Here is a 14,000-nt window from a genome sequence, read left to right as displayed (position 1 = left end):
TTCCAAATTTAGTATTCTCACTACTTTTTTGATTTTAAGAAAATTTTGTGCTATTTTCCCCACCTTTAAAAAAATCATCCAAAGTCCATAGCTTATATTAGGGTTCACCCTTGGTGTTGTACATTCTATGGGTTTTGACAAATGTATAATGACATGTATCCACTGTTATATTAGTATTTCTTACTGTTTTTAATTTTAGCCATTCTAGTAGATGTGTAGTGATATCTCATTATGGTTTTAATTTGCATTTCTGTAATGGCTAATAATGTTGAACGTTTTTTCATGTGTTTATTTGCCATCCATATATCCTATTTCATGAAATATCTTTCAAGTCTGTTGCCCACTTTCTACTTGGGTTTGTTTGTTCTTTGTTTTACTGTTTAGTTTTGAGAGTTTGTTATGTAATCTAAATACAAATCCTTTGTAGATGTATGGTTTGCAAATATTTTCTCCCAGTCTGTAGCTCTAAGCAGGGTCTTTCATAGAGCAACAGTTTTAATTTTGATGAAGTCTTATTTAGCATGCTTTTTCTTTAATGGATCATGCCTTTGATGCCAGTGTGTAAGAACTCTTTGCCTAGCTCTAATTCCCCACATTCGTTTCCTAGGGTTGCCATAACAAATCACCACACACTTGATGACTTAAAGAAGAGAAAATTATTTTCATCTCCTACTGTGGCAGAATATCCATTAATTATTTTCACATATGTTCTTTCCTGCCATCTCTCTAAATATAATAATTATACTTATTTTAAAGTTTTGCTCCCCCTTCTCTTTTTTTTTTTTTTTTTTTCTGTTAGCTTTGCTTCCTTGGGTGTGAATTCTTCTATTTATTAAAGTTGTGGCCTATGTCTGATCATGTCTATTGATACTTAGCCCTATACCCACTTTTCTATAATCCCCTTTGTACTCCTGAAGCTGGTGTCTGAAATGACATATCCTAGACTCCCTTACTGGATAAGTTCCAGTTAGCTTCTGCAAATGGGAGACAATGGTGCAAGATCGAAGGGGGATGATGGGAGAAGCTATTGTGTTTCAGGCAGTGCCCCTGGCAGTGTCAGTAGCCCGGCTTCTTTTCAGGGCAGTGAGTGCAGGCTTTTAGGCTAGAGCCCAGGGGCAGTAACCACTTCCTGATCTCTGAGCAACACTATCTCCATCTCTTTGTTTCTCCAGCCTTTCCAAAATGATTGTGGAAAATTCTTTGACTAATAAATACAGTATTTTGGTATGAGGAGTGGTCGAAGGATACGGGCTCTCAAAGATATGAATCTAGGGTTGCTTATCTGAACTGGCCTCCTTGCCAGTGGAAGTGGATTGCTGTTAGTCCAAAGAATGAGTGACAAAACAGATTCTTATATTTGTATCTGAGATTGCCTTAGATAAAGTGCAATTGAAGTCGAGTCTTTGGAAGAGATAAAGGAATTAAAACTTTTTTTTTGCCATTTCTAGGAATTTGGGGATGGAGTGGAAGGAAGGCTGCAGGATGTGTTTCCTCTATGTCTTGCTCTAATCTTCTAGATTATTTTTCAAAACACACAGGTTGGGGTTCCCTGGTGGCGCAGTGGTTGAGAATCCGCCTGCCGATGCAGGGGACATGGGTTCGTGCCCCGGTCCGGGAGGATCCCACATGCCGCGGAGCGGCTAGGCCCGTGAGCCATGGCCGCTGAGCCTGCGCGTCCTCCTCAACGGGAGAAGCCACAACAGTGAGAGGCCCGCATACCGCAAAACACAAAACAAAAACACACGGGTTATACTTAGTTATTTCAATTAAGATTTTTTTAAAAATCACAATAAAGCAGAAATATATGGCAATACTTAAACATATTTATGGGAAGGAAATCATGTGACCTGCTGTTTCAATATCCCAGTTCCCATGCTGACAGGGGATTGAACAGTAGCCATGATACCCTGGAGGAAATGATGACATTTATTTGATTATTTTATTTTAGATAGTAACAGTTCTATCCTGGGGAAAAAAAACTAGCCTCAAGGCATCTCTGGCTGAATGTTTTTCAGTTGCAGTCTCGAAACCAGTATGCCACAGAATTGCTTCTTTCCACATGATGAACTTTGTGGTGAATGGCAGATTTCCCTGAGGCCTCTAAATGACAGGCTTTCACAGTGTCACTGGCAGACGGCCAGACCAGCACAATCTTCGTGTGATTTTGGAGCTAAAGTCATTCCACCTTGTGCAATAGTTAAAGCCTGCTGTAACCAGCTGTATTCCCATAAGATGGGAAGAAACTACTTTTTATGCCAATCCCAAAGCTACCCTGAAGTACAGGGTATTATAGTCCATGAGGAGGGGTGAGAGACATAAGGTACTAGAAAGCAAACAGGTTTTATAGCCAGACAGAATGGGTTCAAATCTTGGATATGTGCCTTGGACAAATCACTTAACCTCACTGAACTGAAGATACTTGATTTGTAAACTGGAAGACAGTCAGAGCTATCTCCAAGGGGAAGATTAAATATGATCACTCCCTTATTTTTGATTCAGCAATTATCACTGCCCACCTTATACCGGATCATATTCTAAGGGCTTAGGGATAAAACATTGAACAGGTAAGGCACCTGCTCTCATGAAGTTTACATTCTAGTAAGGAGAGACAGATAGTAACACAAACCCAAAATCAATAAAAGATGCCACAATAAAAATAAAATACTGAAGTAATTGAGGGTTGCTGTAGTTTCTGTGTGTTTTCTCCTCGGTCCAACCTATCTAGTAAACCAGAACCTCATTTTCATAAGGCCCTTACCTAAGTCAGTGGGCCCTTGGAAAGAGACTCATGAATCCAATCTCAAAGGCCTAAAGTAACTTCTCTAGAAATATTTGCATATTAGTAAGAGGTTAAGCCTTAGATCAGATTTTTACTTTACTTTGCTGGTGGGCTTTTAGGCTTTTTGTGGCCAGGAGAGGTGGTATTTAGGGCCAGGTAGATACTTGCCCAGGCTCTGCCTGAAAACATTCTGTTTCTGTATGTCTTGCAGAAGTTAGCCCTTGCTGGGGTCATGATTTAATGCATCAGAATTTGTGGCTAGCAGGAACTGGCCCTGATCCTGCCCTTCAAAAACAAAACGTGGGTTTGCCAAGAAAGAGTCCAAGGTGATGAGCATTGCCACTTTTAGCCTAAGCCTTCTAGGAACACCTCTGTGGGTTACAGATGCTCCAGGCCACTCCTAACCCGGAGCAGTGTTCACCAGTAGGTGGAATAGGCACACGTTTAAGGTGCTGGCAAAATGGGGACTCACACATGCATAAAAAGTTAGTTTTCAAAAACTTACCCAGAATTTTGAAACCACAAATCCTTGAAAGATGGTATTCTCTCCTAGTTAATATGTTTTCTGATATACTGAATTTGAATCGCATACAGGTGGGGACTTCAAAATCATTTGGGATTCAGGGCCTTTAACGGTCTTAATCTGCCCTACACCAGCCCAGAAACGTCCCCTCACCTCAGTTCTCAAAATTGGCATGCAAAGTCTTTCCCCAATCTGGAGTTCAGGCCAGAGAGCAGAGGATGTGTTATATTTCTTGTTATACTGCAGTTCCCTATCATGCAGAGTGAGCAAGAGGTGATGGTGGTAACTGGTGCCCCGGACTTACTAGGGCAAATCTCCAGGAAGACGGAGGTCTCCTGGACCACGGGGCAATTCATTTTACATAAGGAAATATCTTGTTTTCCTGCTTCTGGTCTTGACCCTTGGCCCTGTCTTCTGTCACCGTTGTAAGAGGCAAAAATAAGAGCCAAAGTCTGGAGACAAGAGTGTGGTGACTGAAGCTCCACTTGGCTTCCCAAGCCCAAGCTCGTTGCACCAGGTTCCCCAGGGTGGACCTGAGGCAGTTGCCAGGGGCACATGCCTGCCCATTGGTCTCTGGCCCTCGCCATGCTGGCCAATAGGAAAGGACAACTTTGAGGTGGGGACCACCTGCCCCCATGAGTACCAGGCTGCTGAGACTGGGCCATCTCCTCCTCACTCCCATCCTGACTGAAGTCTGTGGCTCTGATTCCACACCTGAGGGTAAGGACACCTGATTCAAGTTCTAGGCTGGAGAGGAAGTGGCTGCCCTGCCGTGGAGCCCCTGGCTGGGGTGTGCCCACACTGTCCTGTTAGCAGGGTAGGGAGGGATACAGGCAAAACCCTGGCCAGGGCAGCACTGGCGGACACAGACAGGCCTTGGGCTTCTTCCTAGATCCTCCCACGGCTCCAGGAGAAAAGGGACTGTTCCTTCTGGTCAAAGTGCCTGGGACCATCCTGAATTTTGCCCAATTCACTCTGTGGTAAGATGCTTAACCAAAGAGAAGTTTGGGGTCAGTGAAGTTAGAGGGCTGGTCCAATGATAAAGTCTAATTAGATAAGAGGAGAAGGGGACAAATCACTTAGCTTGACCAGGTAGGGCAGAGAAAGAAGCACATGGGGAAAGCCTGAGCTCTGATCTCAGCCTGAGTTTGGAATCCAACTCCAGTGCTGGATTCTACTCAGCAATATTTATTGAGCAGATTCCACGGGCCAGACACTGGGTAGTGTTCGTGAGGTACAAAGATGGGTGAGGCATGGTCGGTATCTGTAGATTTGGGGGTATCTGTAAATAGAGGAATATCTACCCCACTCTAGGGATATCTCACAGGATGATTGAGAAGTGCAAATGAGGTAAAGTCAGCAAGGGGCCTGGCATATACTGGCAGCTTATGAAAAATCTTATTTTTAGCAGACATCTTCTGACAGAGACAACTGGATCTACCTGGCCTTTGTCAAGCCCAATCCTGCTTGCTCCAGTGAGCACTGCGCGTGAGGCCTCCTGGTTGTTTCCAGCCATAGATGCAGAGGCCTGAGTGGCAGGGATTTTAGAGATCAGGCCAGCCCTTGTCTGAGGATGTGGGTCCCTGGTCTGGGGAGGTTCTGGTTTTCAGATCAAGCCTTATGAGGGGTGCAACTACCTCACTCCTGGTGACTCCTGTCATTGGGGGTAAGGCCACCTCCTCCTGACAAGGTTGGAAACAGGGAGGCCTTGATGCTGACAGAATATGCCCAAAGGAGCATGAGGGTGTCAGCTTCATTCCTGAAGCTGAGCAGTGGAAAGGGAGCCTGCAGCTTAATTGGCTGTCCTTGTTGCCTCCCTCCTTTCATTCTTGAGGAGTTGTAAAGAGGGCCACAGGACTTGCTTCTTGTCCCTTCAAAGGTGGCTGTGGGGACAGACTTCCCTCCTACTCCTTGTCCAGCTGGAGACCTGTGACCCCAGACACTTTGCTGAGGTCAGGAGGTAGAAGCTTTGGAGCCTAGAAGCTTTCAGTCAGGAACTCCTTCAAGTGGAGAGAGACTGATGCCAAAAATGTGTGTGTGTGTGTGTGTGTGTGTGTGTTAAAAGCTTTCATGTCATCCTCCTGGGAGCCAGGCAGAGCCTAGCTGATTCCTGGTTCTGCCATTTATCATTAGGTTGTACCATGTGAAATTGCCAGTATTCTACCATTTTCGACCTTTAAAAATGGCAATTTCATTTCATTCAACCCAAGAGTTGCATGATCTTAAGCCAGCATCTTGGTCTCTTTGAGTCTCAGATTCTTCTAGAGAGTGGAGTCAAAAGCAGGGCTATGAGGAGGATTAAACAAAATACAGTTTGAAACTGCCTTATGCAATTTATACTGCAAAGAACCCTTACCAATTTCAAAGTGTTCTCATGTTCCTCATGATCTCATTTAGCAGATTATGAAGCTGAGCCTGAGAAGCCTTTTTTGAGGCAGGGTAATGTGGTGGGAATCTCTCACAGATGTTCTCCTTAATCTCTCAGTTTCCCCATCTCTACAGTGGAGGTTATTTTCCTTGCTTCATGGAGTTCTTGTAAATATTAAAATAAATAACAAATAGCATAAGTAATGTGTAAAAGTTCCTAGTGTGAGAGCTGGTTTCTATGAGGATCCAATAAATGCATCCCTTTCCTCCCCCTTAGTCTCCCATTTGTAAAAGCAGGGCAGGCGTGAGATGATTTCTGGGGTACCTTTCAGCTCTCTGGGACTCTGTGATCCATGTTTGAATGTCCTTTCCTGCTGGAGGAATTGGCACCGGGTCTGGTGACCTCTTTCCCCCATCCCAGTCTGTCTCCTGCCTGTCCCAAAGGAGACCCCATCCTTGCATTTCACAAGATTCTGCTGTTGTTACTGTAATTCCAGCAGGTCAAAGTGGAATTTCTCATACACTTAACAAATGAAAATGAGAGATTGTAATATGGCCCTTTAGGATCCAGAGATCATCATGGTCATCCCCTTGCATTATTTTGAAAGCAAGGAGAGCCATGCCTGTACACAGTGCACCATGAAAGTTAGTACGGTAGAAAGAACTCAGGTTTTGGATTTCAAATTTCACCTCTGCACTCTTTTACTTGTGATCCTTGAGCAGAAATTACTAAACTTCTTTGGTCCTCGGATTTCTCTTGTGGGAACTGAGTCCTAACCCCCAGGAGCTGTGGAGGTTAAATGAGATTAAAGGGGTGGTGAGTGTACAGTGGGGATCCACAGCAAGTCGTCCATAAATATTTTCTTTCTTCTCTTCACTTATATGTGTGGAACACTTTATATGTCTTTAAAATACTTCATAATTTTAGTCTACTGGTTCTCACAACAATATTATGAAAGAGGCTAAGAATAAATTCATTAATAATCACTTTTGGGGAATTCCCCAGTGGTCCAGTGGTTAAGACTCTGTGCTTCCACTGCAAGGGGGCATGGATGGATTCGATCCCTAGTCAGGGAACTAAGATCCCGCAAGCTGCACATGGTGCCGCCAAAAAAAAAAAAAAAAAAAAAAAAAAAGTTAAAAAAAAGAAATAATCACCTTTGCCTGCAAAGAGCATGAGGTCTGGAAAGTGGGTGGGGACAGGTAAGTCACCCAGTAAGTTACTGGCGGAGCCCAGACTACAAGCCAGGTCACTGCATCATAGTCTGGAGGTTTCTTCACATTATTTTCTCTTCTATCCCCCATCCTATGGAGTGGAATATTAAAAGGCAGATCTGTGACCTTGATGCTACTTTCCTTTTTTGGGATATGCCTAAGGGTCCATTGTTGGGTTTCAGAAAACCAGAATTTGATTTCCAGATCCTCTACATTTAGCTCTGGGATCTTGGACAAGTCACTTAACCACCCTGAAACTCACTTTTCTCATCTCTAGAATGGGTACATTCATACAATAGATGACATTTATTGAGTGCTGACACACGCCTGGCACTGTTCTAAGTATTTTACGTGGATTGTGCCTTTTAATCCTCCAACAAACATATGACTGAAACATGTTACAAGGAAGAACAAATTATTTTCACCCAACCACTGAGGTCATAGAGCCTGTGCTCTGTATTCTACCTCAACCTGTCCCTCAAAATTGTGAGAATTAGGTGGGATATTAAGTGAGGTGAGGACTTTACAAATGACGTTCTACAAAGACAAGGAATTATAGGTGGTACTTGGGATTAGCTTCATGACCCACGTAAATGGTTTTTTTATAGGCACGATTGAATCTTAGAATATAGTTCTAGATTACAGTTTTATTTAATAATGTTTTCCCCTTTAGAAAGAGAGGTCTTTCAAAATCAAAATGTAATAATTGCTGTATCTAAACAGAGAGCACAGATAATTTTGGAATAAATTGTTTGAAAATTCGACATCTCTGCACTGACCTTCAATTATTAACAATTGCTAATTTTTCCATCCAGAACTTGGTTAGACGACAACCTTCTTCTTCAATCAGAATCGCTTCTTAGCATCAGAAGCATCCTAGGATTGCGTGCCCATCTGCCCCCAATCCCTCCTTCCATTACTGTCACCCCATGTTACTGTCATGGAACCCAGACTGGTTGCCCCTATGAATGGAGAGATCTATCCATAACACTGTAGTGTTGAGCACAGAATGCCTTCCTTTGGGCTGGGAAAATAGAATCTTTTTTTTTTCCAAATTTATTTATTTTTTATTTTATTTTATTTATTTTTGGCTGTGTTGGGTCTTCATTGCTGCACAGGGGCTGTCTCTAGTTGTGGCCAGCGGGGGCTACTCTTCGTTGTGGTGCGCAGGCTTCTCGTTGTGGTGGCTTCTCTTGTTGCGGAGCACAGGCTCCAGAGCTCAGGCTCAGTAGTTGTGGCGCATGGGCTTAATTGCTCCGCGGCATGTGGTATCTTCCCGGACCAGTGCTCGAACCCGTGTCCCCTGCATTGGCAGGTGAATTCTTTTTTTTTTTTTTTTTTTTTTTTTTTGCGTTATGTGGGCCTCTCACTGTTGTGGCCTCTCCCGTTGCGGAGCACAGGCTCCGGACGCACAGGCCCAGCGGCCATGGCTCACGGGCCCAGCCGCTCCGCGGCATGTGGGATCTTCCCAGACCGGGGCACGAACCCGTGTCCCCTGCATCGGCAGGCGGACTCTCAACCACTGCGCCACCAGGGAAGCCCGGCAGGTGAATTCTTAACCACTGCACCACCAAGGAAGCCCAGGAAAATAGAATCTTGATTTTTAAAAGAGGAGGAGGAACCAGAGAACTCTAGAGACCTGACTTTTCACTCCTTCTAATGGTTTGGAGGAAGCCCCCAGTCACCCTTCTTCTTTAGGGCCCTCTGTAGCTGCCTTCACTGGTTCTTATATTCTGGATTCTCCTTCTGTTTCCCTGTGGAAAAGAGCATAGCCCTCCTCATTTCTGGAAAAAGCAAACACAGAGCCTCTCGGTGGTCTTCTTAGGAGTTTTACAGCTAACCCCATAGAGGAAAAGGATGGAGGTGACAAATTGTGGGAAGGTTGGATGATATATAAAGTCTTAAAAATCTCAGAACAAGTATTCTCCTTAAACACAAAAGGGGCTTGGCTGGTCTTTTCTCCTTGGCTTCTCGTCTAACTCCCCTCTTTCTTCTCATCTTGGGACAAGTCAAGATTAAACTATCTCTCATTTTCATTTTATTTCCGGCTGTTATTGAGAACACCCCTTGAGACCTCCAATTCTAGTAGAGGGGGACAAAGGTACATGTTAATGGTAAAAGAAAACCTTGACTAGGGACTCATGACCACCAGGGGGCAGCATCTATCGCTATCAGCACCTGTCTCAGTTGTGTTGCCTGTCTCTCCTCCTCTCCGTCTGCTGGTCTCATTCTCAATTCTCACTCTACTTATGAGATGTTATTAGAACTTGATATTTGATAAATGATGCATCATACCAACAGAGAGAAAAAAGATTAATTTAATTGAATGTCTTTTAAACAGTTTTCAAATAGGAAGAAATCATTTGAGTATATTAGATCACAGTTTACACCAACACAAAATATCAGAGATGGATTAAGAGTAAAATTTAAAATACACCAAACAATAGAAGAAAATAAAGTACTTACCAAACTCTAGTATGGAGAAGGACCGTTTAACGCTTAGAAGCAAAAAAAAGAAACCAACAGAGTTGGCTATATAAAAACTAAAACTTCTGTCACCTAAAACTCAGGATAAGCAAGACAAAAGAATAATCTTTACACTAGAGTTAATAGTCATAGCACATATGACAAAGTGTTGGCCTAAAGAGCTCACACAAATTAATTCAAAAAGCACATTGTGTCCCTAATAAATTAACTGATAAAGAACACTAACAGAGATATCAAAAATGAAGAAATTAAATTAGGAAATAGGCCTTTAATAAAATGTACAACTCACTAATGATCAAATGCTCACTAAACTAAGAACAACAAACATGTTTGTAATCATTATATCCAAAGCTGGTGAGGGTAGCTAAGATAGGCTCTTCATGTACACACTGACGTACTACCGGGGAACAGCATGACAAACTGTAATTTGGGAATATCCATCATAAGCCTTAAAAATTTTCATACCTTTTGGTCCAGAAATTTTACTTCTGGGAATATGTCATAGCAGAACAATAATTTGAGGAAAAACTATGTGCCTAAGGATGTTTGTTACAGATTTAAAATGTTTTAAAATGAAAATATGTTCAAAGTTCAGTAAAATGGGAATGTTGACATATATCTTGGCTATATCCACTTGATGTACTAGCACACACACATTTAAAATGACAATTATAAAAATTAGAAAATTGCAAGGCAAAAATTGGGGAATAAAATTTCTATGTAAAGTATTATTTCTCCCATGTTTAAAAATAAACAGATGGATTCTTGGGAGTGGGGATTGTTTTGTTTTCTGTAGTTTTCAAAGTATTTATCTTACTATTTTTCTTTCTTGGCTGCTCCTCATGGCTTGTGGGATTCCGCGACCAGGGATTGAACCCATGCTCCCTGCAGTGGAAGTTCAAAGTCCGTTAACCACTGGACTGCCAGGGAATTCCCTCTTTTACTATTTTTAATGAACACACGTGTGTGTGTATGAAAGGTGAGCATATACATATATATATATATATATATATATAAATACAGCAAACATATATATAAGTTTATATATAACATACATAAACTTATCATATATATATATGATAAGTTTCACATATACATATGAAAGATGAGTGGGTTGTGTCACATGGAGGGGGCATTATAGAGCCCCAGGCAATGGGCCATAGGGGTGGGATTCCAGACACCATGCATGTCTTTGGGGTAAGATTTCTCATCAGGGTCTTTTCTCCATCCTTCACAGAGGAAATGTCTCCTGAAGCCAAACTCAATTCTGGAGGCTTTGTGAAATCTATGAGACAAGCAAACTGATGAAAAATATTGAGTGTTTAGGGTAAAAAAATACATATGGACCATGTTTTATTTAGAATCAAGTTCTTAGGATTAGCTACATTTCAAACTCCACAGAGGGTCTTAGTGATGCCTGTGATCCAGGATCCCAGGCCCTGTTCCCCTCTGTGGTGCTTTCTTTCCACTCCCTGGTGAGAGAGGGATGGGGAGACTAACACCCTGGCAATCAGAGGTGGGGGGCTAAGATCACCTAATAACAGAGGCACGGATGGATGGGGACCAGAGTCCCTGTGCATGTAAAGGACTGTCTTCCGGGAGGGGATATGGAGGGCCAGTTCTGAGACAGGGAGTCCCTTGGGCATCTGTGCCCCTTGAGCTTTTTGCTAGGGTACCCAGAATATATGTTCTAAACGTACTCCATCCTCTTTCCCTCGTTCCCCCTTCCTTTCTCTTTTCCTTCCTCCTTCCCTTCTCTCTCTGGCTCTCTTGCTCTTTGTTTTTTTTTTTTTTACAGAACTATTTATTTAGTCCCTACTTTGTGCTGGTAGTGGGTTAGACTTTGCCCCATGGTGCTTGTAGTTTAATGACTGAAATGCAGGAGCAAGTCAGGAATTATAGTATGGTGCAAGATGTGCCATGCTAGAGATAAGTGAGGGCACTGGGGGAGCACAGAGGAGGGACAGCAGACCAGATTGGGGAAGGAGGACTGGGAAGACTTCCTAAAAGAGAGGACAGCCCACTGTGTCCTGCAGGCTCTGTGGGGATCAGGCAGGTGACGAGGTGCAGCTAAGTGTGGCCCAGGCAGCGGTCAGTGGATATTCTCATGGGACAGTGTGTCGCTGGTTGTCTGACTAAGGCTGTGTGTGTGTGCGCGCGTGTGCATTGTGCATGTGTGTGTATGGGTGTACATGTGTATATGTGCGTATGTGAGCATGTGTGTGTGCATGTACATAATATACCAAAAGGTCTAACATGTGGCCCAGGGAATGGGGAGAGGAAGAAAGAGAATGGGAAAGAAAGGAGGAGGAACAGACATAGAAAATGAGGAAAAGGGAGGTAGAGAAGAAAAAGGAAGGAGCCGGAGAGAAGGAAGTTGGTTAGAGTTGAATGTGATGATCTGAATCATCATTCTTGGACAATTCAAGGGATAGGCTCATGACAAGTTGACTCTTGGAGCCTTCCCTGTGCCTCGTACTGTGCTCAGATATGAGGAATTGGAGGAGTGTTGTCTCACCATCACCGATGGTGGAAGAAAGGAGATCACACACACAAAGAATAATGCTAAATACTGCAAATTTCAGGGCAGAGAGAAATCAAGGTGGGCTGAAAGAGTCAGAAGATTCTCCCTGGAAGAGGTGAGTATTGAGAGAGCAGGTCTCAGAGGCAAACTCTGCGGAACTGGCCAGAGTCCTGCTTGGGTCCTGACTGGGTGAGCCATGTGGGGTCCACTCTTCTGTGTCTGACAGCACAAATCTGGGTTCCAGGGCTCAGGATGCTGCTGCTGGGAGCTGTTCTACTGCTACTAGCCCTGCCCAGTCATGGCCAGGAAAACATTGAAGGGCCTGAAGTCCTTCCCATCCCCAAGGGGGCCTGTGCAGGTTGGATGGCAGGCATCCCAGGGCATCCTGGCCACAACGGGACTCCAGGCCGTGATGGCAGAGATGGCACCCCTGGTGAGAAGGGTGAGAAAGGAGATCCAGGTAAGAATAAGGTCTTTAGTCTCCTCTGTCACAGACTTCTCCTGGGTAGAAGAGAGCTTCTAGCACTATAGGAGGGCAATAGTTATTAACTAAGGTCTACACACAGGGAAGAAACAAAACTTTTTAATGTGACCCATAAGCAATATGAAGTGGATTTTGGATTGACCTTTCAAAGGTAAACACACGTGGTACCTTTAAAACCAAGTACCCTTGACTCTGCTCTACCCACACCACCTTCCTCATCCTCTTCCCATCCCCGCCCTCATCCATCCCTATTCCCAGTCTGCTCATATTCCTGTTTCCCTTAATTTTGCCTTAATTCCCATTCCATCCAGTGGCATTCAACCATACTTCCTGGTACCTCCTGCAGGCCACAGTCCTTCTCTTGGATAACTCTTGCTCTAGTGCACAGGACTGTTAGAGGTTACTACAAGAGAGTCTACTCCAAATATGCTGAAGTGAATGTGGACAAGTGCCTAAACAGTGGAATAGAGAGAAAATGCCCTCAATGCAGACCTGGGTTAACAATGAAGGCTTTCAGGAGGAGGTGGGGCTTGAGCGAGGCCTTGAAGGATGTGTGGGCAGAATAAAGGAGGGAGGGCAGCCTAGACAGAGGGCAGAGAAAAGCAGATGTATAGTTAGTTGAGCTGGCACATAAAGTGTTGGCAGGGTGGAGCATCAGTGATGGAGATGTATAGGAGATAAGGTTGGAGATGAATTTATGGGAGCCTGCTGTGGGGCAGGGGATGTGGAGGGGGAAGTGACAGTTGTCCCCTTTGGGAGCTCTCATTGGTTCCTTGCTCTGTAAGTCAAGCAGTTGTAGGTAGGGGGCCACAGGGACAGTGATTTAGGCTGGAACCAACCTAAACAGGAGCTCTGTTTTTGTGGTCACTAAGGTCTTCTCGTTCTCTAGGTTTTGCTGGTCCTAAGGGTGACACCGGTGAAATTGGAGTGACTGGGGTTGAAGGTCCCCGAGGCTTTCCAGGAATCCCAGGCAGAAAAGGAGAACCTGGAGAAAGTGCCTATGTATACCGCTCAGCATTCAGTGTGGGACTGGAGACCCGGGTCACCATTCCCAACATTCCCATTCGCTTTACCAAGATCTTCTACAATCAGCAAAACCACTATGATGGCACCACTGGCAAATTTTACTGCAACATTCCCGGGCTGTACTACTTCTCCTACCACATCACAGTTTACTTGAAGGATGTGAAGGTCAGCCTCTACAAGAAGGACAAGGCCGTGCTCTTCACCTATGACCAGTTCCAGGACAAGAATGTGGACCAGGCCTCTGGCTCTGTGCTCCTCTATCTGGAGAAGGGTGACCAGGTCTGGCTCCAGGTGTATGGGGATGGAGAGAACAATGGGGTCTATGCAGATAATGTCCATGACTCCACCTTCACAGGCTTCCTTCTCTACCATGACATTGAATGAGCACCACTAACTCAGAGCCTCAACTGGGCCAAGCAGCCCGAAGTCAAAGAACAGTCGACAGGTCTTCAATGTAGTTAGGAGACTGATTTTATTATCTAGTTGGAGGACTCTGAACATTATTCATTCATTCATTCATCAAGTACCTTTTCAAATAATCATATACTGTGTTCCCAGACAGTCCTGAAGAAGACACATCCCTTGGCCTCAAAAA

The 14,000-nt window shown here is 44.0% G+C and overlaps 1 protein-coding gene across 1 annotated transcript; it reads left to right on the top strand.

Moving 5' to 3' along the window:
• Positions 1 to 3,937: 3,937 nt before the first annotated feature.
• ADIPOQ (adiponectin, C1Q and collagen domain containing) lies at positions 3,938 to 13,789 on the top strand (the record flags this gene model as incomplete). The annotated part of the gene is made up of 3 exons (XM_079704968.1): positions 3,938 to 4,022; positions 12,140 to 12,355; positions 13,269 to 13,789. The coding sequence occupies 3 exons, from the start codon at positions 3,938 to 3,940 to the stop codon at positions 13,787 to 13,789; spliced, it is 822 nt and encodes a 273-aa protein (XP_079561094.1).
• Between the last annotated feature and the right edge of the window lie 211 nt (positions 13,790 to 14,000).

Source organism: Hyperoodon ampullatus, assembly GCF_949752795.1.
Source record: "Hyperoodon ampullatus genome assembly, chromosome: 5".
NCBI lineage: Eukaryota > Metazoa > Chordata > Mammalia > Artiodactyla > Ziphiidae > Hyperoodon > Hyperoodon ampullatus.
Note: the sequence above shows the minus strand (reverse complement) of the source record. Positions and strands in the feature narration are given on the sequence as shown.